The sequence below is a fragment of the Pseudoliparis swirei genome, chromosome 4, assembly GCF_029220125.1.
Source record: "Pseudoliparis swirei isolate HS2019 ecotype Mariana Trench chromosome 4, NWPU_hadal_v1, whole genome shotgun sequence".
NCBI classification, from domain to species: domain Eukaryota; kingdom Metazoa; phylum Chordata; class Actinopteri; order Perciformes; family Liparidae; genus Pseudoliparis; species Pseudoliparis swirei.
In genome coordinates this window covers 21,971,432-21,998,926 of record NC_079391.1, presented here as the reverse complement: position 1 = coordinate 21,998,926, position 27,495 = coordinate 21,971,432, and the positions used below count along the sequence as shown (strand labels likewise).

The 27,495-nt window shown below is 44.4% G+C and overlaps 1 protein-coding gene and 1 pseudogene across 2 annotated transcripts in view; both read left to right on the top strand.

Moving 5' to 3' along the window:
• Positions 1-27,495, top strand: part of LOC130192427 (serine/threonine-protein phosphatase with EF-hands 1-like) — a 991,358-nt pseudogene that overhangs the window by 144,405 nt on the left and 819,458 nt on the right.
• The window catches only part of adamtsl7 (ADAMTS-like 7), a 48,136-nt gene that overhangs the window by 10,539 nt on the left and 10,102 nt on the right, over positions 1-27,495 (top strand). Inside the window, exons 1-7 of one of the 2 annotated variants that reach the window (XM_056412401.1) lie at positions 12,170-12,403; positions 22,225-22,429; positions 24,234-24,409; positions 24,538-24,634; positions 24,827-25,024; positions 26,016-26,145; positions 26,493-26,697. In XM_056412401.1, the coding sequence (XP_056268376.1) occupies positions 12,254-12,403; positions 22,225-22,429; positions 24,234-24,409; positions 24,538-24,634; positions 24,827-25,024; positions 26,016-26,145; positions 26,493-26,697 (1,161 nt within the window). In that variant the 5' untranslated portion in view covers positions 12,170-12,253. Of the gene's footprint in view, positions 1-12,169; positions 12,404-22,224; positions 22,430-24,233; positions 24,410-24,537; positions 24,635-24,826; positions 25,025-26,015; positions 26,146-26,492; positions 26,698-27,495 lie in introns of those variants that run through there. The other variant, XM_056412400.1, reaches the window with a different exon arrangement.

The window sequence follows — 27,495 nt, the reverse complement described above, 5'->3', positions numbered from 1 at the left end:
AATTCAGGATAAATAATGTCTATTAAACCTGTCAGAGCCCAGATATAGGATGTGGAATATTGCAAATTACTTGAACTCCGTGGCTCTCCCTGTGGCCACAGTGGGGTCTGATGCAGCTAGCATGGCCACTTCTTTAAATTCGATGCTCCTGGCAGCCAGAGCACCGAGGAGCACAGGTCCTTGGCACGCCTTAACAAAATGGGAAAGACATATCATGACACGAACACAGTATTAAATTCAGATTTGATGCACATACCAATGTGACAATGAAACACTTATTGACACTGGGGTGTAATAGTTTGGAGCTGGCTTTCTGAAGTTCTTTATTGATATAAAGTAGTCTTTAAAGTCTTTAAAGTAGTTATTTATTGATATAAAGTAGTCAACACTACCTATGATGCCTCAGAGTTATCCAAAAACTGGTGGCTGCCTCAGAGGTATCCTTATTCCAAAGCAGCCTGGAAGTCAACCAGTCTCAACATCAAGTGCCTCACAGGCATCCAAAGCTAATTGGCTGCCTGAGAGCTAACCAGTGTTAGGAAGCAGCCTGGGAGTCAGCCCTCTTAATGTCCGTCTAGATGCCTTACAGGTATCTAAAACCAACTGGATGCCTGTGAGTTAACCTGTATACCAACGACTAGGCAGCCTGGCAGTCAACACTACCTATGATGCCTCAGAGTTATCCAAAAACTGGTGGCTGCCTCAGAGGTATCCTTATTCCAAAGCAGCCTGGAAGTCAACCAGTCTCAACGTCAAGTGCCTCACAGGCATCATTTGAAAGATTACCACTAACCATTAACAATCACTCAAATACAGTGATTAATCTGCAGTAATTAATCTTACTTTGTTACCTAATGTTTTAACCAGATTTAGCTCGCTAGCAGGTAGAAATGACATTACCACAGCTAAGATTAGCATCATCTATCTGCTAGCTAGCAGGTTGAAATAACATTACCACAACATTAGCCGGCCCAAAAATAGCTACGTACCTTTGAAATTGTTGAACCAAGTGGGTTAAATGCGCTCCAAATGCGCTCCAAGTGGGTTTGGCTCCAAATGCGAGGGTTTGAATATGCAATGCGCTCCAAAAAGTGGATTTGAATATGCGCTCCGCTCCAAGTGGGGGTAGCGCATTGATTGGATCAGAGTTTTGGGGTGAGGGCTCAAAACACCATCGAGCAAATATCTTGGCCCACACATGTTCTGACACGATTTGGATGTCCCATGCTGCAGCCTTGGAATATTGTTCATGCTTGACAACGAATAATTTGTCTGTCAGATAAATCTCTATTGACAAAGAAAACTATAACCATAACCTGACTTTCACCCAGCCTGAAGAGTTAGTCCAACACAAACATTGTTTTAAACTCAGAACACATTTAAGTGAATACTTCATTGTGACTTGATTATATATATATATATACACTACCGTTCAAAAGTTTGGGATCACCCAGACAATTTCGTGTTTTCCATGAAAACTCACACTTTTATTTATCAAATGAGTTGCAAAATGTATAGAAAATATAGTCAAGACATTGACAAGGTTAGAAATAATGATTTGTATTTGAAGTATTAATTTTTTTCTTCAAACTTTGCTTTCGTCAAAGAATGCTCCTTTTGCAGCAATTACAGCATTGCAGACCTTTGGCATTCTAGCTGTTAATTTGTTGAGGTAATCTGTTGAAATGTCACCCCACGCTTCCTGAAGCACCTCCACAAGTTGGATTGGCTTGATGGGCACTTCTTGCGGACCATACGGTCAAGCTGCTCCCACAACAGCTCAATGGGGTTGAGATCTGGTGACTGTGCTGGCCACTCCATTACAGACAGCATACCAGCTGCCTGCTTCTTCCCTCAATAGTTCTTGCACAATGTGGAGGTGTGCTTTGGGTCATTGTCCTGTTGGAGGAGGAAATTGGCTCCAATCAAGCGCTGCCCACAGGGTATGGCATGGCGTTGCAAAATGGAGTGATAGCCTTCCTTATTTAAAATCCCTTTTACCTGGTACAAATCTCCCACTTTACCAGCACCAAAGCAGCCCCAGACCATCACATGACCTCCACCATGCTTGACAGATGGTGTCAGGCACTCTTCCAGCATCTTTTCACCTGTTCTGCGTCTCACAAATGTTCTTCTGTTGATCCAAACACCTCAAACTTGGATTCATCTGTCCATAACACCTTTTTCCAATCTTCCTCTGTCCAATGCCTGTGTTCTTTTGCCCATACCAATCTTTTCTTTTATTGGCCAGTCTCAGATATGGCTTTTCTTTGCCACTCTGCCTAGAAGGCCAGCATCCCGGAGTCGCCTCTTCACTGTCGACGTTGACACTGGCGTTTTGTGGGTACCATTTAAAGAAGCTGCCAGTTGAGGACCTGTGAGGCGTCTATTTCTCAAACTAGAGACTCTAATGTACTTGTCTTCTTGCTGAGTTGTGCACCGGGGCCTCCCACTTCTCTTTCTGCTCTGGTTAGAGCCCGTTTGTGCTGTTCTCTGAAGGGAGTAGTACACACCGCTGGAGGAAATTTTCAGTTTCTTTGCAATTTCTCGCATGGAATAGCCTTCATTTCTAAGAACAAGAATAGACTGGCGAGTTTCACAGGAAACTTCTTTTTTTCTGGCCATTTTGAGAGTCTTATCGAACCCACAAATGTGATGCTCCAGATAATCAACTAGCTCAAAGGAAGGCCAGTTTTATAGCTTCTCTCATCAGCAAAACAGTTTTCAGCTGTGCTAACATAATTGCACAAGGGTTTTCTAATCATCCATTAGTCTTCTAAGGCGATTAGCAAACACAATGTACCATTAGAACACTGGAGTGATAGTTGCTGGAAATGGGCCTCTATACACCTATGGAGATATTTCATGAGAAACCAGACGTTTCCACCTAGAATAGTCATTTACCACATTAACAATGTATGGAGTGTATTTCTGATTGATTTAATGTTATCTTCATTGAAAAAAACTATGCTTTTCTTTGAAAAATAAGGACATTTCTAAGTGATCCCAAACTTTTGAACGGCAGTGTATATTAGAAAAGGTGTCTAGAAAATGGACAGTTAACCTCTAGTATGACCAACATGTCTCACATTCAGGCAGCAGCTGTGGTGTAGTGACGGCTGTGACCAGCAGAGGGCGTCGTGGCATCAGAGTGAGAGTGTGTGGTTTGGAGGAGTGAAGTGGAGGTCAGGAGGAGGTTTCATCCAAAGCAGTTGTTGCTCACGGCTGGCTCTGCGCGTGCGCTGGCTTCACTTTCACGTTCCTTGATCAGGTTTAAGTGGAATAAATATGTCATTCCCAGTTGGTTATGGCGACCTCGCTGCCTGTGCATTTCCCATGCGCTATAATCCGGCGACACTTTTAGGATTTAATCGAGATAGAAAACCCTGTGATCTCTCGGTTTAGCCTTGATCACGTTCCCACACAGCGTGGCGTTCCGTTGTGTGTTAATAAGATAAACTAAATTGGGATTTATGAGTCAAAATTAAGCAATTGCAATTCTGCAATATATTATCCATTCATGTTCCTGCCTCAGACTGATGGCTTGACAATTCAAACACCGCAGCAGTTTTTAGAGAGATCTTTTTGGTTCCACTCCCCTCTGGGATTTACTCGAACAGCAGATTACAGTCTCAGCAACAATGTATCATCATGGGGGGGGGGGGGCTCTCGTCATTGAAATGATACATTATCGTGGGGATTCGCTGTCCTCTCCCCTCAAGTGGTAATAAGAGCAACCAACACATACGAGCCCTGACGAGAAACATGTGGAACTAGAATGGGCACTCGGTAGAGCGCATACCTTCGCATATCACAAGATTGGGCATTGCATTATGAACATGTTGGCATTAGTTGCATGCCAATTGGATACAAATTGCCCGTGCTATGGTAAAAAGAAGATTCTGACCTTTCCATGACCTTGACCTTTGACCCGATTGATCCCAAAATCTAATCAAATGGTCCCCGGATAATAACCAATCATCCCACCAAATTTCATGCGATTCAAGAAGATTTTGACCTTTTCATGACCTTGACCTTGACCTTTTACCCGATCGATCCCAAAATCTAATCAAATGGTCCCCGGATAATAACCAATCATCCCACCAAATTTCATGCGATTCGGTTTAATACTTTTTGAGTTAGGCGAATAACACGCATACAAATAAATATGCGGCGATCAAAACATAACCTTCCGCATTTTCAATGCGAAGGTAATGAACACCTTGCATAGAGCTCAGAGCCAGAGACGTGGTCCTCAGTACCTGAACCAGCTGACAGCCAGAGGATGAACCGTACTCACCACCATGGAGATTGATCTTCGAGTTTCAGGATGAAATGTCTCGACACATATATAATAATAATATGAACAGAATGCGGAAAAATCTGCATACAATATCCGAGGCCCCTCGAGGATGCATTCTGTAACTTTAGCGACCTCTTCATTATTTCCCAGTGCCTCCAGCAGTTCCAAATACCAAGCTGTCAAATCCTTTTGTTCGTGATCAAATACTTGAAAAAGACGAATGACATTCCCGTCAACCTCAGCTCTTCCTTGTGACAGCTAATGCTAATTATCCAACGGACTAAACTAAGAGGGTGAACGTTACACCTCCTGAATTATGACAATAGCATTTGTTCTTGAAGTACAAAAGTACAAATGCCAAAAGGCCGCCAGGCTGGCTGGAGACGGGCTTGTTACATGGTGACATAGCAATGAGGGAATAATACTGCCGACTAATTATATTTTAGAACTACCAATAATCCCCAAAATTATTTAAGGTGAACCCTCAAATGTACAACTGCGAGTCGAGCCGATGCGTTGAACAGTGTTGATCTCATGTTAGATCCATTTAGAAGAGTGTCTCCCTGACTGTGTGACATGTTATGACGTCGTCCAGCTGTTCGCGGACGTTAGCTGGTCACGGGGCTTCCTGTAGCTGAAGGCCGTTGCTCTTCGTCGCTGCTCCAGCCGACAGGGTCCGTGTGCAGTAGTTTGGGCGTGGCCCTGGTGGCTCCCAGCTCTGCCCGAGGGCCGACCAGCCGCTGTGCTCGGTGGATGGAGGACGGCGTACAGCAGAGCGCCGTCCACTGTGTGACTCCACTGTGTGACTCCACTGTGTGACTCCACTGTGTGACTCCACTGTGTGACTCCACTGTGTGACTCCACTGTGTGACGCTCTCCAGCACTGGAATTCCAGGAATATCTCTGCTGCTGAAAGTGGAACTGCGAGAGTGAATTTTACAAGTGGGTCCCTTAACAAACTTACACCAGATTGTATTTAACGACATCACGCTGTGTGCAGTTGTTTTCCCTCCGTGGTAAGCCCGGTGTGGTGGACACCAGACTGTTTAATCAGTTTCAGAACTGACGAACAACAATCACAAACCAAGATCGTTACTATATTTGAGTTCATGTGGGAAAGCTGTTTCTGTGGTTGTTTTAGCGATACCCCTTTTGACAGCTCGGGGTTTTCTATGTCCTCTGTTGGCTTTTTCACATTTCCTACAAAAACAGCACATGTTCTTTGGTCTCAACCCGTAACAGTGACGAGGTTAAAACTAAGAAAGTGTAAAAGATAAAGTGTATTTAACACAACAGATATCTATTTACGTCCACAGCTAACGGTACTGGAACACGTCTTCACTAAATGCTGTTCTCTGATGGAGCTTGTGCACTCCCCGTCCCCGAGGCACTAAGACGTCCGACCTCCCAGGAGCTCCAAAGCCTCTGAGCCAACCCTACCACACTAACGTTTTATCTTGTTTTATTCAAGGACGACATGGTCAGGAAACGACTCGTCGTTAAAGATGTGTCACTTTGCAATCTTTTACGACTAGATTGGTGTAAAATATCTTTTATTCAAACCAAGCATTCATCAAATTAAACATCTGCTGGTGAAATCACACACGCAAAACATGTTATGGACACTTCAAGTGGGTGAGAACACATGCACATGCTACACACTACCAGGCATGGAGTGTGGACACACTCCACCCGCTGGGCACTGATGAGCAAGGCCCTGTGCCCCACAAACACACACACACACACACACACACACACACACACACACACACACACACACAAGCTGACGTTCCACATTTGATGCATGCATTATGGTCATGTGTGTGTGTGTGTGTCTGGTTGTGTGAAATTCAATATTTTGATTCCCCTTAATATAGACAAAGATAGAATATTGATTATAGCGTCACATATTGTAGATGTTCATGCTCTCTTTGTGGGATATCACTGTGCAGAAGTGGAGATTATTGCCTGAGTCGGCAGTTTGAGATTCTCAATCAGAATGATGAAAATTGTCATTTAAAACGTTGGTTTTCGAGGGAAGCGTGGATTAACCACGTTATCATTGAGTCACTTTTCAAGACCAAAGAAAACCACCGATGGTTGTGCACCTGCTGCGGTGACACACTGCTGCTGATCAGAGGAAACCAGCCACGCTTTGTGCGACCCAGCTCTGTCCATTTAACCGTGGGCTCCCGGTGCCGCTGCAGGTGTCCATCTCAGATGTTTGCAATCTGACGCAGTGACACCCTCATTTGCCTCCTACAGAGACTCCCGTCTCCATCTAATGAGGCAGATCTAGATCTTTTACCCCTAATGGGTTTCCCCCCCGGATTGTGGCCCAGATTAGATTGTTTCCTCTATACTGTACTGCAGGGATGACACATTTGTTGTAGGCCAACCCCAGAAGTACTGGTTAAAAAAAATAAAACAGTGAGATTTTACTCTTGGATAATACTTGTATATTTTATGGTGGCATAACTGCAAGTATACAGAACGAGGTTGTAAAGGCGGACTAGCAAATGTCTTTAAGACGTCTAAAAGCTTAAAAAATCATGTAATGCTGACTAATTATTTTTATTTCTTAGAACAAAACATTTATAACCCTTGAGCTTGTGTTAACCACAGACATGGGAAGGCACCTAACCTGAGGCGCTGAGTCTATTTAAGATAAGAGGAGATGAAGCTATGTTCAACACAAAGGTGTGTCTGGCTTCACAAGGACACGTCACTGGAGTGTGTGATGGACTCATTAACAACATGTTAACTGCCCCCTTGTGGCGGAGTGTAGTCTTACTCAGATTTTGTTTAACCTACAATATGATGTGATTTTGAACCTGAACTGTAAATATCCTCATATACAAGGCCATTTTAAACTGTTCTTATTTTGCAGTGAATCATTTCATGCATTGCACATAAACTGAGGAGGAGAGTACTACATCATTTTAGTGAAATAATAGTTAAAGTCAGGACTTTTGTGAGTTTTGTTGAGCATATGTAGCATCCAGATATCCTTTTGTTCAGTTTCTTTCGTGGAAACGCTGTGTGAGTGTGAGTGTGAGTGTGGACCCCCCCCCCCCCCCCTCTGTATGTGGTTCCTCATTTCAGATGAACAGTGGAATAAAGATCCCTTTATGGGGGGAATTCCATTCATTCTCTCTCTTTATACCGGGGGGCATTTGAGACGGGTGTGTTTATTTTTAAAGGCCGATCACTGACCACACACTGTGCAGCTCGCAGCGCTCTGGACCCGGTGGCGGGTTTACTTTGCTCCAGCCTTCTTCCTGCTGCCCTTCGCAATCAGGAGGGACACGATAACGGTGAAAGATCTTGAAAAGAAGCTCCGCGAGCCGAGGTTGAACTCTGGTTACACACAAACATGCGGATGATAAAATGCCAAATACAGCGTGAGCAGACATTTTCCATTCGGGTAGGGGGCCTCCGTCAACGTTGAACTGACAGATTTCGGCATGGACTATGACGTACCGCTCGAAATAAAGATGACGGAAAGATCTCCGTCTCGACCCAGCGCAAAATCGAGGTCCCCGCCGCGGCCTTCCCCTCAGCACCGGCATGCTTCCCGGCTCAGGTCCCAAACTCCTCAAACAACATGAGCCCCGAGTTCTCTTTCTTCTCCTCTGACAACTGCATCTGTTTTATGCATTCTTTACTGCGGCAGACAGCTGCAGGGTGTCACCATTACCCTGATGGTTATGGGTTCACGTCAGCGGAGCCGGTCCCAGCCCTCGGACATGTGTGGTCGCGGTTACGACGGGTAATGCTGAGGAGAGATGCTGTCTTTACAGTTGGTGCTCGTGACAGTCCACACGGGTTTTAACCACTGCGTTGCTCCAGGGAAAGGCCGTGTCGGTTGTATCAGGCAGTCCACACTTTGCTGACCCGTCAATAGAGAGAGCGATTCGTCCGGCTCCCCTCCACAGGGAGTCAAAGGTCAGGTTCAGCGATAGAGTGGCAGCCCGGGCGTCCTGCACTAATGGTGCTTGTTGGAGCACTTGTCGCTGGCAGGAGGCTGTGGGAGATCCCGTCAGAGGACAGTTAACCCTCCTGTTACCTTAGGGTCAATTTGACCCCATTCAATGTTTAATGTCGGTGTTCTTTCGGGTCAATTTGACCCCAGGCTGTTTTTCACTGTCAAACATATAAGAAATATCAACTTTTTTATATATTTAAAGGGCTATTTAGGTAGTCAACAAACAAACAAAGTACCTCACACTTAAACTTGGAAAACAATATTAATTCTAATAATTTTCTCGAGGTTTTAATTGCTGGGATCAAATTGACCCCAAGGGTAAAATATGTCAGTACATATAAAGGTAACAGGAGGGATAAACATTGAATGGGGTCAAATTGACCCGAAGGTAACAGGAGGGTTAAGAACTAAATGATGTTTGAGAAGTTAAGCTGCGAAGGGGATGACAGATTGATGACTTAGTTTTGCCTTAAACTTCCTGGGTCCTGCTGGCCCTCACTGGCCCGCGCCGGACCCGACCGACTCTGGGAGGTGTTGGGGGCGGGGGGGGCAGACACTTGTTCTGCACCGCCACGCCTCCACTGGGTTCTGGTACAGCTCGTAAAGTCCTTCTTCAGGAGCCCGGGAGCGTTTAACCTTGTGCGGGGGGGCCTCCTTCAAGCTCTGAAAAAGAAAAGCATTTTATGGGATCTCCATTTGACAGGATTCCAACACAACACACTGCTTAGCGCCTCTGTTTGTATCCTGGGGGGGGGGGGGGGGGAAGGGGGGTCAATTCACGAGACCAATTGAAGAAGAAAATGTAGACAATGTGAAAGATTGTGTTTTTAATATTTGTGATGAGTAATATTTTGTTCTGCTAGATCCAGGCGTGAGCTGCAACTTTGGGATGTGTGGGCACTCGCCAGGATCGTTTTTGTGCATCGCCCTCACAGCGCGCCGAGGATGTGTTCAATGTGCGGTTCTCTCTGATGAGCTGACCGGAGCCTGCTGAGTTGTGAGCTACGCGGCTGCGGGTTGGGGGCGGTAGAGCCGGGGGTCCCGGTGTCCGGTCTGGGAGACAGATTTACGAGGGTACACGATACGGAGACAAGGGTTGTATTTTTAGGGCTCTGTGGTCACGAAGCTCTTCCTCAGGTGAGGGGCCGTTGGCAGCGGCTGGCTTCCATCTGGGGGGGGCAGTCAATTGAAGAGACTGTGTAGTGGCGTCGAACAGCTTCAGGAACAACAGGCCGCCAGCGGCTGCACAGAGACATCAAACGAAATGAGTTCACGAGGAACTCATCTGGTCCGTTCGCTCATCGTCTCGTCGGCCGGTTGCAGGTTTGTGTTTCACAGAAGCTTCTCGTTGAGGGCCAGGCTATCGAGTCAGGAAGGGCCCCCGTCTGTGTGACGATACACAGAAGAAATCCTCACTGCATCCTCATTTCTCACCCATCAGTGTGATGCACGCTGATGGTAGTCAGCTTAAAGACAAAGGCCGCTTTGCATCCGTCAAGGTAGAGTGTGTCACCCCGAGGCCCACGCCTGCAGAATCTGTTTCCCGTCATGGTTCTGCTGATGAGCTTTGGGTTTAAACGTTCTTCCGAAGCAGCGAGCGCCCAAAAAAGACTGGAAGCGTGACAGAAAATAAGGTAATGAATACGGCTATTGTACTGAGCGCCTGTCTGCCGGACCCTTGAGCCCACCTGCTTCAGAGCACGACTCTGACGTGTGTGTGTGTGTGTGTGAGTGAGTGTGTACCTGGAGTCGAGGTTACTTCAGGGCTGACCTACTTGTCGAAGGAAACAAAGACCCTGGAGGTATACTGGAGAGTCGGTCTAGCCCCGCCCGACCTCTGGGCGCCACGCCTCAATAATGACGTTGTCCAGATTGAAGGCAGATCAGGAGATGATATGCGTTGGTCCATCTCCCCCCCCCCCCCATCTCTCCCACCCCCTTCTACAGCTGTGCCGTTGTGACAGCTTATTGTGTACACTGTCCACGCTGGACTGGATGGGGGCGTTCACTTTTCTTGCGACCCTTCCCTGCTCTCAATGCCTCGAGTCGTTCTCTGCAGAATATTATGAGAGGAGGCACGGTGGGATTTATTAGGTATAGTGCCGACATGCACATCATCTCCAAGCAAATATTTGGCCATATGTTCAGCGGATTTATTGCAAAGTGGGATTACACACATAGACCTTCAGTCCCAAGCGTCTTAGTAGCTAATGTGGAAGTAGTTTTACTGTAAGCGGCCCCCTCCAGGTGGGGACAGAGTGCCTACCCCAAGCGAAGGAATTCAAGTATCTCGGGGTCTTGTTCACGAGGGAGGGTGAGATGGAAACATGCGCCGACTGACGCTCGCTTTCAAAGGCTCCATTGGACAAAGAAAAGGCTGATTTGTGATGTTAAATTGAATTAAATATAAATGTCACGACAAAACACCGGATAAGGGGGCAGCTGGTGTCCTACTTACCGTTGGCATTAGTGTGTGTCGATTCAAAGTCACAACATAAAACAGTGGTTTTGTTTAAATAATAGAAACCTCGGAAAGTAGAAGGCACGACTCACCCATATCTTAAGTGGTCACATGTCCAGTCTGATCTTGAGCGAACAGCTGACAGGTTCATTTGTTTGTTTACATAATGACTCAATGCCAAACCAATACGGTTGTTTATTATTGAATCATCCCTTGTTTAAGGTGACCTAACGTCACATTTCATTTTCACTCAACGAAAGGGACATTGTGCGACTCCCGTCACGCGTTCAGTGCACACGAGGCAATAATGCCTCTTTGTAAAATCTAATTTAATATTTATTTTTCTCATATCTTACTATTCAAATACATATTCTGAATATTCGGTGACAGATATACATTCCACGTTGTATCTTTAAATCTACTTGATATCAAATATATTTTACTGTTTATAACTCCACATTAGTGGCATCAGTCTGTCTTTCTCTGATTGGATATGCAGAGAAATGATGACGACGCCCGAAACCTTCCAAACCTGAAGCCATTTGATGTCTGTGTGTGCATTTCAATGCCTTCCAGTAGAGTTTTTATTCCTTCTTGGTATTCATATTGCAGCATCTTATCACGCCCGTCTCTCTGTCTCCTTCAGGCTCCTCCCCTCGTGGTGGTGCTCGGCCGTCTCCGGGTGCCACTTCAAAACCGGACAGTTTTCAATTATCTCAGGCTTTTTTTTTTTTACAGATGTCTCTTTGTGTAGAATCAGGTCCAGTCGCAATGTCCCAGATGTGCCTATATCATTTTATTGGGGAAAAAATTAAAGAGTATCGGCTATAAGGATGAGATGTGTACTCAGTAAAGTATATCCTGGTCAATTAGGGTTTAATGTCGTGGACACAATGGTGGCGCAACAGGAAACCATATGATGAGTCTGCTCTCCTTTGGCTGCGGCAGTTGTGCCTCCAGCATTGCGACGTGGATGTCAGTTAGTTTTTGGTTGAGGGGGGGCTGGCTCCAAGAAGGGAAAGGGATCTTATTGTTATAACAAGATGATGGCCCACCTACCTGCCAATTATATCCACACAATTTGAACCACAGTGGTTTTGCTTACACATCCATTTCAGAAAGAAGCTCGTCGCTTACTTTTTCTGTCACATTAAAAAATATTCCCCAAAACTTCTTCTCTGGGTTCCAATTTGCTGTGAGCAGTCTCTGCCCCACTCCCCATCCTGCGTCCTTTCCCCCCGCCTCTCTCTCTCTCCCTCCTATTCAGTTGTCTACCTCTCACTCTCCCTCCTCTAAAGCCTCTGTGCCCCCTCCCGTTCCTCCCCCAGCTGCACCTCCCCAGTCCAGTTTACTAGGGGGAGCTCGTAGAGATCAGCTCTGTAGTGAGAGGAGTTTAAAACAAATTGTATTTGCTATTCTCAGAGAGGCAGGAAGAGGCTAACGGGTAGAAGCCACCGGATTTGTGATTTAAAAAGCCAGAGTGACCGGTGCATGTGAGAGAATGCTGACAGGACTGGCCCTCCTGCTGCTCGTCTGCCTGCACATGCGTGTGCAGGGGAAGCCGCGGTCTCAGGTAGGACCCGCTTCACCTCTGATGGGACTCGGAGGAACCTGGGAGAGACAGACTGATGCTGACACCGTGTTGCCGAGTGTGAGTTTCCTCTGGACTCTTTGCAGTGAGGTGTGGGAAGTGGTCGGTATTCTGCGGCATGCATGTCGCCAGAGAAATTCTGCACAATTGTTGGACTTGGTGGTTAAAGTCGATTAGGGTTAGGACACCTACGTTCACGGCTGGAGATGCCAGTGAGCCTTGTCCTCATTTACAACCTGTTTTTAGTGTTTAACGCGGGTCGGTGTCACTCCATAACTCGAACTGTCGGTGCGGCCCCGTGATCCTGTGGTTCATCTGCTGAGTGGAAGTATTTACAGTGTGGCTGTTTCCACTGTGGCTCTCTGAGCAGTTTCTTTTTCCACTGCACATTCACAGGCTACTTGTGGGATTATATTTCCCTCCTAGTGGAAGACTCTGTTAGTCTGGCCTGTCCTGGGACTGTAAAGATGCACCTGGAACTCTTATAACGGAGAGACCGCAAGCCTGAATTAGCCCGTCACTGCCTGGGGCTCGGCTCGGTTAGTTTTAGCTCACCTAGTGTGTGTGCTGATGATTAATGAGGCCGGCGAGGTGCCCGAGGTCTTTAATGCGAACGTCTGGAGTGCCAAGGGCTTGATGAGGATGTCTGTGCCAGCTTTATATGACCATAAACTACATAGCTATCCATTTCACATCCACGCTGGAATCTGTCAATTGAGAGAAATGTGGGTTTAGTTACTTTTGTGATATAGGTTTTTGGGGGGGGGGCAGTTTGGTTGTGGGTTTGTAGAAGTCAAGTTGACAGAAGTCATGATGAATATATGTTAGAATTTGATCCAAGGCCTATGCTTTATGCCACAATTATAATGATGATAATTTAATGGTGATCATTTACATATTGTTGGTCTTTTCTTATCTTATTAATACCCAAAAGGCAGAATAGTGACAACCCTTCACTTTGCCACAATGAGTTTGAATATTTGACGAGGATGACACAATACCGGGAAAAAAAATGATGCTGAAGGAGTTATAAATTCAATTCACAAAAAATACAAATTACACATATTACAATCCCAAAACCACAAATACCAATTTGAAATACCTACAATCCCCCCCTCAAAAACATCAAAAAAAACCTCAAAGGAAAAAGAAGAGAAAGGAAAAGGGATCCCCTCCAGGGAAGGATCCTCCTAGATAGACATCATGCAAGACAGGTAATGTGTAGGATGGACAGATTGAAATAATAAAATGAGAGTTATAATTCTAACAGACATTAAAGAATAATTTTAGATAGAGAGATATAATCCACCTATTCCTCCATGATCCATTCCACGAGGGGTGGGCGGAGTGGGAAGTGGAGGCAGGAGGCGGTTAGGAGGAGAGTGGGAGGACAGACAGGGACATCCATCATCCAGCATCAGGCAGACACGGACCATCCAGTGACCGGCCTCACCCATGCCCATGAAAGTGTCATGGGACGAAAAAAGGCGCAGAGTTGAGAAGCAGAGTTAGTAACGTAATTTAGAGGAGAAAAAGAGAAAAAAAAGAGGAGAAAAAAGGAGATAGCCACCCTAAAGCTCCCCCGGCAGCTAAGCGGCAGATCAGAATCCATCAGCAGCATATCAAGGCTGGACTGATTCAGCCCTAACTATAGAGGAAGGTCTTAAGTCTACTCTTAGTGTCTTCAGGTGAGACTGTAACTGTGACTCTGAACTCTGGTGAAATTGGAAAAGAAGGTATAAAAAAGGGAGCTTGATAACCAAAGGCTCTGCTCCCATTCTACTTTTTTAGACCTAGTTTTTACAAGTAGTCTTGGTGGAGTAGTGAGCAGTGAGTCTACGTGGGCAATAAGTTACCTTAAGATATGATGATATGATGCCAATCAAGCAATCAAGCTTTAGAAAGAGAGATTTTAATTTAAATTTGATTTTTTTACAAGCAGGAGCCAGCAGCTTTGAGCTAGTGCAGGAGTGATGTGTCTTCTTTTTTTAGTGAGTGTGAGCTTCTGAGCTGCAGCATTCTCTGGGAGGGAGAGGGGATTTAAGAGATTTATTAGAGCAGCCTGCTAATAAGGAGTTGCAGTAATCCAGTCTACAGTAACAAAAAACTTCTGCATTTTTTGCATCTTTTGAGACAAGATGTGCCTGATTTTTGAAAATATTAAAGAGATGAAAGAATGAGTCCTTGAGATTTGTTCGTGGGGAAAGGACAAGTCCACGATCGATCAAGAGCCAAGAGATTTCTTGGTGTTGTGTTGATGCCAGGGCAATGCCGCTCACAGAATCCACATCACCAGATAATTGATCTCTGAGGTGGTCGATTAAATTAAAAATTTTTCGTTTTTGTCTGTTTAACATCAAAGTTGCAGTCATCCATGTTTTATGTCTTTAAGACATGCTTGAATTTACAGTTGGTTTTTTGCCTGGTGGTTTTTTTTATCGATAAATATAGTTGAGTGTCATCTGCATAACAATGAAAGTTTATGGAGTGTTTCCTGATAATATTGCCCAAAGGAAGCATGTATAAGGTAAATGACAACAATATTTTAACAATTGCATTAGCCAGAAAGTAATTCACAGACTGACTGTCAAACAAGTGACTTTCTTATGATCAGGGTCCATTAGTTACCTCTTTTGAGCAAACTCCAATAACAATAACAGAAATAGACTTCCTGTTGGTTTGGGAGGGGTATTGCTGCGTAAAGGTGTGGTCAACACCAGTCACAGATAAAGAGTAGATACAAATCAATAAGCAGCTTTTATGTGTGGGGTCGGCCCCAAAGCACAGGTGGTAGAGGCGAGTGAGGGAAGAAAAAACATTTGCACGTTTAAAATATTTTGCTAATACAATTCTATTGCTGTTATTTTGAAATAAAAAAACCATTATAACCTTTAATCCTAATAAATAGGTCTTATTTAGCGGGTTGCCCTCATGCAGCATTACATTGGTCAGGGCTGGCTCTGTCCGGGCCCCAAACAGAAGTACATCATCACTTGCTCTAGTGGACATGTCACCAGCTCAAATCTCATTTATCAGCAAAGTCTTATTGAATTGGTCAAATTCAAACAAGCAGATTGAGACAATCAGCCAGAACTCAAAGTGATTTCTGAGCAGTTTCCAGAGGGCCCGGGGTGACCCCTAACAGAACACTTGTATCACAGGCACACAGGACTAAGTTCCTTCAGAACCACGGTTAGCGCTGCGTCTCCTAAAATAACAGGGACATAATTAGACACTCGAGTTATCTACAATGTTAAAAGTCCTCCTTCCATCATGACATCAGACTATATATTTGTGTGGGTGTCCACCATGGGAATCAAACCCACTATCAGAGACCAATGGGCTCATCACTCTGTTCCCAAAGCGGTGCATCCAAATCAGCGGAGTGATGTCAGGAGAAACCCTGCGCATTTTTACGGCTGTAGATGCTCACATGCTATTTCGGAGTGTTTTACAAGCGTGGGAGCCTATAACGAAGAGGCTGTGCCCTTGCCCCGTGCTGTGCGGGGCAGTTTGTGGTGTGTTCATGACGCCGCTTTTTACTGTCGGGATCAAAGGTCTCGCCACTCATGCCTACGACATCTCCCTGCACCACAGGGCGACAACCGCTCATGCTCGTAGCTTGTAGGATATGCAGCAGATACGATGGCCTGATGACTTGCAGTGCTGCTAAATGAATTGTACATCACCAAAATTAAGGAAACTTGATTATTTACCCAAAAAAAAAAAGCACAAACAGCAAAAGTATGATGCAATTTGTACGTTGTTGGAACCACAACTGTTACTTGTATTGTCCTCAGTTCCCTTCTTACATTACAGTAAATAATTCCAGCTTTTCTTTGCTGCCATTTTGGTTTGACACGTGTTGCTGTTGGGTTCATGAAACGCTGCGTTGAGAGTGGAAAGCTGAGTGATTACTTACTCTCCAAGACACCAGAATGCGTGTTTCTATTTGTGGTTACAAACCATGGTCAGTCCAGTTAGTGTTCCCATTATACCAGAGCCAGAAGAGAAATCTGGGGGAAAGGAACATATCAAATACATCTGCAAGTTTTGAGCTATTGATGAAGTCAGATCTTCCATGTCATTCATGCACAGCGGGCTACAGTCGGGGCCTGGTTCCTCTCAAAGACTGTAAATATGAAGTCTGCGTTGTTAGTTTTTTTTTTCATTTTCTAAATTAACATCAAGCTGTATTAACGAAGACTTGAAACTAGAGATTGAGACCATAAACTCATGTTTATGTTTACTAAGGGAATAAATTAGAGAGAGAAGTAGAGTCATTTTCTCATAGACTTCTATACAACCAGACTGCTTTGTGCTACCAGAGGAGTCATACCCGGATCAGAAAGAATGCATGTTTAAGGCACTTCCACATTAGCTTTAGTTTTCAAACCCGGAAGGTGCCCTCTGATCCCAATTGTTTCTACTTTACACTTTTTTTAGTGTTAAAAAAGTGTTTAGGGTACTCTACTCGCAGAAATGCGATATGAATGTTATTTTAAATTATGCTTTCAACAGTGTAGAATTACCTGAAAATAATTGATTTTGATTTTATAGATAAGATGAAGAAAATCAGGACCAATAATGGATTAAAAAAAGTTGTATCCTCATCGGTGTGTATTTCACACAGGATGTAACAGTAAATCAGAGTCATTCAGTAGCTCAGTCTGTTCATTAGGGAGAATGCCACATGTGAACTCGATGACAGTGTCTCAGACACAGACGCGTTGTAAGTGCTGACTGAAGTCAAAGCGGTGTCGCCTTCACCCGCTCATTAAAAACAGTTGAAGATCCACGGCATCCCAGCATGTAGGAGGCAGATGTCGGTGGCCGTGGTAACAACAATGTGCACTTCATATGAAAGAGAGGGGTTGTATTACCATACCGGGATCTTATATCATCCCAATCTAAACCTTAAAATGGTATTAAATCATATTCCTCAGTGATTGGTAGGTCCATGAGATGTCTGTAAGAGCTCAGTAATGCAATCCACAGGCTCAGCATTGTGTCTCGAGGTCACTTCCACTATAAATTCCTTGTCGTCGGGACGATGAAGCCAAGTCAGGTCTACATTGCATTTCCAGATGAGCTGGTGTATCACAGGTGACCAAAGAGCGTTGCAACCTTTCTTACGTGTGACGAGCTTTAGAAATCCCAAATGTGTTCGCCAAACGGCCCTTTAACCCCGCGCTCATAAATATGTTAAAATACTGCACTGCCTTTAACCTGGGATGCATTTTTACAGTTGGAGGACAAAAAGCATGCTTTTATTCCCAGAGGTTTACCACAGGGGGCTGTGCTCGTATCCCACGAGCTTCGCCAGGCAAGAAGTCTGCACCAACAAGATGGAGCTCATTTATTCAATTTCTTACTGGTGTGGTACATGTGACGGTCTTTCTTTTTTTCTTCTTCATTTATTTTAAGGAGACAGCAGTCCAGGTCTCACAGTATTGTAAAAAAAAAGAAAAGTAGCTTCCAATGAAAACAGAGTGGGAAACCGCTCAGACGTAGGTTAGAAGGTTCTGGTGGCATCTGAGCCTCAGACAACATGCGTTCATGTGGACTCAGACTTTCTTTTCCTTTTTGCAGAACTAGGACCAGCAGCATGTTGCCATGCGAGTTGTTCAGGGCAAGAATCGTCTGTTGCTCTGGACATACGCCCCGATAAACAACATTGTGTTTTAATAAACTGCTGATTTAGGATTTTGATACAAGCTACTTCATTCACTGCTCACGTCAGGCAGTACGTGTAGCACACAGTGGTCAGATGACCACGAGTTTACACAACGAGGATGTGAAGTCGGACCAGTTGGCTTTATTTCGTTTTGCAGTCTCATTTAGCTCCTTGTTAGCAATGTAAAAGCTCTTCAGCTTGTGTTAACCACACTTTAGTTCAAGCATCAAACCAAAAAGCCATTATTCTATTCCGCAGCCTGGTTTCAGGAAATCACGAGGACTGATGGAATTTGTGCGGACGAAATCGTGTTAACAAGGATTTAGAAATAACCTGTTGACATCAAAGTACTCATCTTCATCACAGAATAAACTGCGTCAGTAATCTCGACTGATGCTTCAGGAAAGTGTTGATATGGAACCTGGCGAAGACGCAAATACCAGAACCGGAGAAACCCTCACCAAAGGTTTTGTAAAACTAACAGAATTATTCACAAACAGACTCGTGGACTCTTTTGGTGAACAATCCATTACCAAGTAGAGCCGGTGTCCACCACATTTAAACTCAAGTAACCACAGCGGCGCCGAGTTAAACGCCTGCTTGTTACGTCCACCACTGCTGTTTTATTAAGCATATCATTTCAAACATACGCCATCCATTTCAGATTTGCGTTTCTCTTTTGGTGCAAGGAACCAGGCCCCCAACTTGGATAAAAGCCCAATATATTGCAAGGCAACAATAACTGTAACCAGTAAGAGATGTAGTCCAACTGTATATTTTCACATTGTGCATGTTTAGTGTTAAGGAATGAAACATATGCCTGATACTCTCAGATAGTGGTTGAGACAGTTATTTTTCACTGCCTCTAACTCTTTGCTTCAGAGAAGAGGCCTCTGCAGGCATGTGAACCGGCACACTGGGAATCATTTCTACAATTACGCTCCAACGGACAGATCAAGGGGCCTCTGCACATTATCGTTTATTTCCAGGCTACAGGTTGAACCTCAGTAAAATGTACGTGGCCTATATAAGGATCAGGTTGCTTTAAATTGTTAGAAGCGTTCGTCAGAACTTGTATTCAGAGGACGTTTTTAAAGCTTTTGTTCAGTATTGTCTTTAAATAGGCTTTTATTGTGCTTGCAGTTTACCCCCTTTTAAAGCTGCAATCCATATTACATGATAGCTGATGACATTAATGTCATGTGAAAGAGTCGTTGCTCATAGTGATAAGCACAGAGAGCACTACAGAGAGTTTTAGAGTCAATCTACTTTGATTTGGTTTTAAGGAACACGACTTCATCTCATCGGCCTCATTTCCCGGAGCTGCAAGAACAAAATGGTAGACGGGCAAAGTTTGGCAACTAACTGGTGAACAGAGCGGAGCGTTTTACAGCGAAAGTGCCAAATATTTCCCTCGAGAGTTGGTGGAGAGGAAAGCAGAGCGAAAAGGAGAGCGAGCACTGCAGGTACAATGAGAGTCCAGATGAAGACTAATGTTGCTCAAAGCTTATTGGCTGTGTGAGCGGTTTGCAAATGTCCAACTTGTGTTTGAAGTTCTTTTCCAAGTAGCCAAAAATAATTTGATGCCACTTTAAAGTAAACGTTTTATTTCTAAAAATCACAAGTGGCTTAACCTGTCCTGAAAATAACATTCCATGAGACATGCAGTGGCTCTGGTGTAAGCCTTAAAATACAGGAAGTGAGAGAAAGCCTTAGGTTGAAGGGGTTACGTGTAAAAGGAGAGGAAAGCACCTTCCTTCCAATTCTAAGGTCCCCCAGCTCACATGACCCCAGAAATTAAGTTAAAATGATTTGTTTTTTCTACTCATTTTAGGACCCCAACACACTCACCCTACAACTCACAGTTCACCTGGTGGCTCCCAACCGTCACGCTGACCGCTGTGACCGCTCAGGTTTACAGTCTCCGCCCTACTTTATATTCAGCATTCGATCATTACAGTGGCAAGGTGAGTGGAATCAAACGAGTTCCACGAGAAAGGGACTGGAACGGGCCTCTCACGACGTCTGTGTCTAATTCTGAGCGTCCCGTGTTTGCTGCGAGGGGAAGAAATGTCCTGCGACATGGGCCTGTGTCTGTGTGCACTTGGTTGGTTGCAAAAAGAAACCTCTGCAGTATGATGAGCATCGTGCAGAACACTAGCATCAGGATTTACTTTAAGACGCTCTTCTTTGCAGTGTTCACAAGTTGACTGGGACTCCACTCCGTCCTGACACGTGTAACCGCTTCCAGATGAAGGTGGGCCTCGGTAGACATTAATTTTTTTTTTTATGCTGTCAGAATTCCACCGACAACATGGCCATTTCCCTCACCAGATGGCACAAACCACCCACAGAGAGAAGGTGGGGAAAAAAAGAGTTGATGTGATTGCCCGAGTGGCGGAACTAGACAGACGCCAAAGCCGCAGTTCATCATCCAGCATTACATTTATTTAAATCTCACAGCAGTCCCTTACTCCCAAATGCGTCCTGCGTTGCTTGTGTAAAAAAGAACCTCTTGGCCCATGTAAGGAGAAGGTGTGTGTTTTCATATTCAGTCACATGATATTGCATCGACAGTTCAGATCTGATGTCAATATGTCACTGCTTATAGTTTTGATTTAGACATTTCCCCCATCCCAAAGGCCACAGATCACCCTTCAACGTTTCTGCATCTGTTTTATGAACATTTTGTTGAAAGGGGATTTATACTGAAAAAGGAGACGCGGAGAAAATATTCTGTAAGTCACTAACAGTCCTTAATTATTTGTTTTCCATGGTGGACTTATTGTAGGAAGTGCAAATAATCCTAAAATGTGTGTGTTTGTATTGTGTACCATGCATTGTGTATTCCTTTATTTCTGGCCCGTGGTACTCTGAGTTGCTTTATATTCACTGGTCTGTAAAGTGAGATCATGAAACGCAGAAGTCTCTCTCCCAATGTTCTGGTATTAGGTTTCGGGATAATAATAAAAAATCCTGGCTTTATTCAGCCCCATGCTGAAGTGAACCGTAATTCCACACTGACCACAGGAGCATTTGGCAGTTTTATGTCATTCCCCCCCCAGCTCTCTCAGTTTGCTGTTCTTTCTCTCATCACTTATTTCCTGTGTGGAAGGAGGCCCTTCGTGTTTGCTTTGGCCCGGGTGGGGTTTTGGCTCAGAATGCAGGGCGCTGCGACGGGTGAGGGAAGAGCCAGACCGCCCTCTTGAGTCAACCTCCGACTCCCCCTTTTTTTTACCTCCACCTCTACCTCCCTCGATCCTGCCTTCCATCCCTTCACTTTAACTTTTCTCCACCTCCTCGTCCTCTCCTTGCTCTCTGTCTGTTCTCTCTATCCGTCTGGCCGCTCGCCTGCAGCCGGTACAGCTGAACCCATTGAGGAGGCTACACTTCCCTACTAACTTATGGTACTTGTGACTACGTGTAAACGTCAGCAGCCCCACGTTTGGTCAGCGTTGTCAAGGACGTTTTCTGTGACCAATATTGGGACCCAGCATTCATAGCTGTAGGGGAAATATGCCCACATGACAGGACGGAGCAGGAGGAATATGTCGTCTTCAATCAGGGAACACACATGGAAGCCATGCGAGAGCTGCAAACTGACAGGAAGGCCCAGAGGGGGGATGATGTCCAATCCCAGGAGGCCTTTGTATGGTTATGCCCCGCCCCTTACCCACGATGCATATGTATATTTCACTGAAGCCAGTTGTGGCCACTCCAACACCTGTTTGCACGGCGGTTTGCTTTTACTGCTGGTTTGAGGGACTTTATGGACTGCTGAGGTAAACCGTTCATTTATACGGTGCCCCAGGTTTCCTGTAATATATTTACACTAATGTGACACAGAATAACTCGCAGGAGGAATATGTCATCTTCAATCAGGGAACACACATGGTGGTTTAGGTAGGCAATTCTGGCGTCCGTTGAAAGACAGTCCCAACAATCTTATTACTTTCCTTCTGGATAATGACACATTGCATTATTGTAGTTAATAGTGGTGTTTTTCTCATTTTGCAGATGCAACTTGGTGTAGCTTTGTAAATATAATCGTTTATGCCTAATTAGCTCTTTGTTTATGTCCAAAATATGCTTATGTATTCTGCACAAATAACTTTTTTTTATTAAACTCAGCTGGTCCTCAAGTTTGATCCCTCAGCTGTTCACTGTCATCATTTGAAACCACCTTTCCTCCTGCGTCTCACAGAGTCCGGGCTGCGACGACTACCTCGGCTCAGGAAAGGTGATGGACAAGTGCGGCGTGTGTGGAGGCGACAACGCCACCTGCAGGCGGATCTCTGGAGTGTTCAACCAAAGTCTGACCAAGGTCGGCTACCACCATATCTTGGAGATCCCAGAGGGATCCACCAAGATCAACATCACAGAAATGTTGAAGAGCAGGAACTACCTAGGTGGGAACCCCCTCCCCTCCCCACGAAAACACTGGTCACATTGTTGGCAGACATGTTTGTAGTTTCACAACAAAGAACCCGGAGCCAATCAAAGCAGAGTGGTCCTCTCTTCTTGCTTCGGTTTTACACCAAAGTTACTGCAGAACACAAACCGCCTAATGAGAACCTCTGGCAGTCATCCTACTGATATTATGTGCTCACTGCAACATATATCAAACACACATTTTACAATATACACTGTTGTTTAATTTAATGTTATCTTGATTGAAAAAACTGTGCTTTTCTTTGAAAAATAAAGACATTTCTAAGTGACCCCAAACTTTTGAACGGTAGTGTATATATATATATATATATATATATATATATACATACACAAGCTATTGTGTCTTCCATCCAAATTTACAGATTTCCATCCACTGCATGTGGTATTATGTTTCAGATTGAAAGTATGACACTATTGGACAAGAAAGTTCATGGTAGAAATAACTAAATAATACATATATTTCATCAGTTGCCATTTGGCAATTTGACCAGTTCCAGCAACAGTAGCTTGTACAATTGGGTTTGTTTGGGTGTGTCGCAGCATTACACCACCGCTGTGGAGCGGCCTTTCATTGGGGCCTCCAAGTGAAACACACTGCCGTCTCCACAGAGGTGCGACGGTGAGACACATGGGTGGGTTATTTTCAGAAGTGACTATTGGAATGTCAAACATTGTTTAACGAGAGCCATGCCCCAACTCAGCAGGAGGTTTCGGAGGAAAAGGGGACGGGCCCCTGATCTTTTCCTCTTCCCCCCTCTTCAACGGCCTTTCTTTCCCTTGAGGAAAGTGCATAAACACTTTCATTTGAGGATCTTGCCCCATAAGCCGCATCATCCTTTTTAATTAAGGTGAGGAATTTCCCAACTATGCCAAGTACTTCTGCTTTCTTTAATTAGAGCTGACAGTGAATTTACGCAAGTACTCATAGTTCTTTGCAGATACACACACGTACAGACTTTTCACATGCATACATATACACATATATATGTATACATATATACTGTATATGGATACATATATATATACATACGATATATATATTATATATACATACGATATATATATAATATATACATTCGATATATATATATATTAATATATAAATATATATTATATATTATATATATTAATATATAAATATATATTATAATATATATATACAGTATATACACACACACATACACATTATACCTTCTTTGGCTACATTCACACACATGCGTACTGTCCTCGTACATTTTGGACAACACTTCAAGGTACGGCTCCTTCCACTTTCACAATGAGAAGAGGTTTTAAAATGGAAACAAGAATCTGAGAATCCAGCAGGACCCTCACCACGACCCAGATTTCCCCTCAATAGGCCTCTGTTCGACGCTCAGCATCTCTCGTGTGCTTCTAGTTGTCCAAACACTTTTTTGCAAGCCTGTCTAATGTTACACCTCAAATGTTTTTCTAACGGCCTCTTTGTATTTAGTCCACGAAATCAGTGGAAAACATTTTGGGAGATTATGTTACAGGATTTGCATGAAATATTTTTCGTACAACCGATTTTCACGTTTATTAAGGACATTTCCTCTAAAGTGCACTTGAGAGCATTTACTCCGTTACACTCACTAGATCTGTGTTTATTTATTCTTTGACTACAGTTGTCATTATGCCTAAATGGTTATACATGAAACAATAATTATGTGGAAGTGGTTGTGGCTGTATTTTCCTTTAAGCTCAGGTGGTGATTGTGCGGTCGTTCATTTCTGTCTCCTCCAGCTCTCCAGAGCCGATCGGGGCGATCCATCATTAATGGTAACTGGGCTATTGACAGACCAGGGAAGTATGAGGGAGGGGGGACCATGTTCACCTACAGCCGACCCAATGAAATCAGAAGCACGGCTGGGGAGTCCTTTCTCGCTGAAGGGCCCACCAACGAGATCCTGGATGTTTATGTGAGTCACAAATCAACTCCGACCTCCAGATGCCGACAGTAGTGACTCTCCTTCTCTTTTTGTGTAAGGGGTTGTCTCTCAGAGCATTATTGTAGGATTGTTACTTAATCTCATCTACTTCGCCTCAGATGATCTTCCAGCAGCCGAACCCTGGTGTCCACTATGAGTACATTGTCCACTCAGAAAAACCAGCCGTCCCTCAGGAACCAAGCCACAGACCAGAAGGTAGATGAGACCCATTTTGTTTGTTAGCATATCTTTGTGGGATTGCTCCATGCATTTTAAAGGGAAAAATATTCAAACACCTACCCGACCAACCAATAATAATTCATCCTCACGTATCTGATCCGTTCCTCAGTGACTCCAATATATTGTTACGTTTCCTCGTCTGTCATAACTTCTGCGCCTATGTCTAAGGGAACGCTGTGAATGGACAGGGAAGTCACGACCATCACGGCAACCCTCACCAAGAACGCTTCAGTGCAGCCGGTGGCGGGCGGGAACCCCCTCGCGTTCCCAACAGCCCTCTTCCCGCCACACAGCCACCCAGGCGCGAGAGAGAGTACAACTGGCAACTAGCTGGCACCACAGAGTGTAGCGCCTCCTGTGGTAAAGGTCAGTCAAACTGTTTATGTTGTTAGTTGGAGATGTTCTTCTGTTCTTTTTGGCTCCAGGTTCCAATGAGAATTACAAAGCATACAATACACCTTAAATGAAACAAATGAATGAGAGACAATAGTTTGATTAAAAGAATACACATTTTTATCCATGTTTATTCTTATAAACAAACTATTATCCTTTATGTGCAAATCCATCTGTTTGGACTTTAAATAGTGGTTCAGGCTTTGGTCACACAGAAAGACATCAGCCCTTCAACACGTTGACCACGTGACTCTTGAAGTGAAGATGTCCAACGAGCAGAGATGAGCGTTTGATTTCAAAACAAGCATTGAATAGCAGGCTGGCACCTTCGGGTGATTTAAAAGAACAAGGTGAATTGTCAACCTTCGGTGGCCACATTACCTCCACAGTCAGGGCGTCACTTTGTTACAGCATCGGTTATCGACGCCCGCTTGTTACCGGAGAGACGCTAGCCGTAGCTCCGTTAGCCGTAGCTCCGTTAGCCGTAGCTCAGCGCTGTGACGTCCGCTTCCTTTAGCACGGCTCGTTAATGTCTCCTCTCCAATGTTTTACATGTCTAATGTGTTGCCACCACACAGAGTAGCCAACATGGTTAAATCTACACTTCTCTGGCATAGTATATTATTCCGCCCGCTTCCCTAAGCTACTGTTGCTATAGCCAGCGAACTTTCCAGTTAAGGTACGTTCACTTGCAACGTGAAAATATAAATAATTGCGCCGATAGTATGCGAACGTATGCCGGCTTATATTTTGAGCGTCTTCCTTTCAAAAACATATTAATTATTTTAAACTCGATGCAAATGAACAGGTGAATATAACAAATTTCCATGACTTTTCCAAAACTTTTGTGATTCAAGTCTTTTCCATGACTTTTCCAGGCCTGGAAATTACAATTTTAAATTCCATGACTTTTCCAGGTTTTCCATGACCGTACGAACCCTGATTAGCTTTGTGTGCTTCTCAGGATCCAGACACTCCATCTTTCACTGCGTCTCCCGGCTGAACCATGGCCAGTTGTCAGAAGCCATGTGTGACAGCAGCAGCAGACCGACTGCCCAGGAGGAGGCCTGCAACCTGCAGCCCTGCCCAGCCTTGTGAGAGACCACACGTCTCTGTTTTCGTTGTCCCCAGGGTTCTGTGCTGCAGGGGTCCTGTGTTCCCCAGCCCAATATTGTGGTCACTATCATTTCCCCTGGGTTAATAGGTTGAAATCTTTACAGCTAAAAGCCTACTTATGGTATTTTCCCCTACATTAAAAATGTAGAAATAAAAGATTTTCCGACTGAACGTGGTCAGCCTTGTTCACTTAGGTGATGAAAGCATGTGAACACATCTCAATACAAACAACAGCATGTATAGAATTGACATCCATGCGCATCGGTAATATACATGTTAAGGATATTCTCTTAACCCCGAGCTTGTGTGATTTCCACCTGGGCAGCTGGGACATTGGAGAGTGGTCAGAATGCAGTAAGACCTGCGGCCTGGGCATGCAACAACGGCAGGTCCTGTGTCGCCAGATCTACGCCAACCGCACCCTCAACGTCCACACAAGCCGCTGTCGACACTTGGAGCGGCCAGAAGTCGGCAGTACCTGCCAGATGAAGATCTGCAGCGAGTGGCAGATACGCTCCGAGTGGACCGCCGTGAGTGGCAGCTTCGCATTTGACTTACTTCTGTTGTCTGTTCCAAATGCTTGCGGATGCAGTTACTGCAACCCTGTTTACATCAGTTTGTTCATTTTTGCAATTACTGTCTACCACAAATATATTGTATTAGATATACTATATGTTCTTTTTGTTTAACCCTTGTGTTGCCTTAGGGTCATTTTGACCCGAATCAATATTACACCCTCCCCCCGCCTTAGGATTAATTTACCCCATTCAATGTTTAATGTCGGTGTTTTTTCGGTAGTCAACAAACAAACATAAAGTGCCTCACACTTAAACTTGGAAAACAATATTAATTCTAATAATCTTCTGGATAATTTAAGACTTTCTGGGGAAAATCTGATGAGGATGAGGAGCATTTCATCACGCGTTGGACGACGCGCGTCTCATTTCTGAATATGGTTGATGAATCGGATCACGGACTTAACAAACCCAGGGTTCAGATCAGGAACGGGAGCAGAGTTGTGGTTTTTAACCTTCCTGAATCTCCATCCCTCCAATCAGTCATATTAATACTCACATTCCGGCACCGATGGGGAGGTGGAGTTCTTTGAATCGAGTCGATTAATTAAATCAACCAACCAACACTACACCCTCATTTGAAAGAAGCCTTGTAGTTCTTTCACATCCAACCTGCTGAATTCTCATTATATCAATTTTGTTCTTTAAACCCGTAAAGTTTATTATTGTTGGAGATTTTGGATTGCCTCCTTGTTGGACGATTGGCGGCTTCTGTCAGAGGTACAGAAACCCCACTCACAGCTTTGTACACGC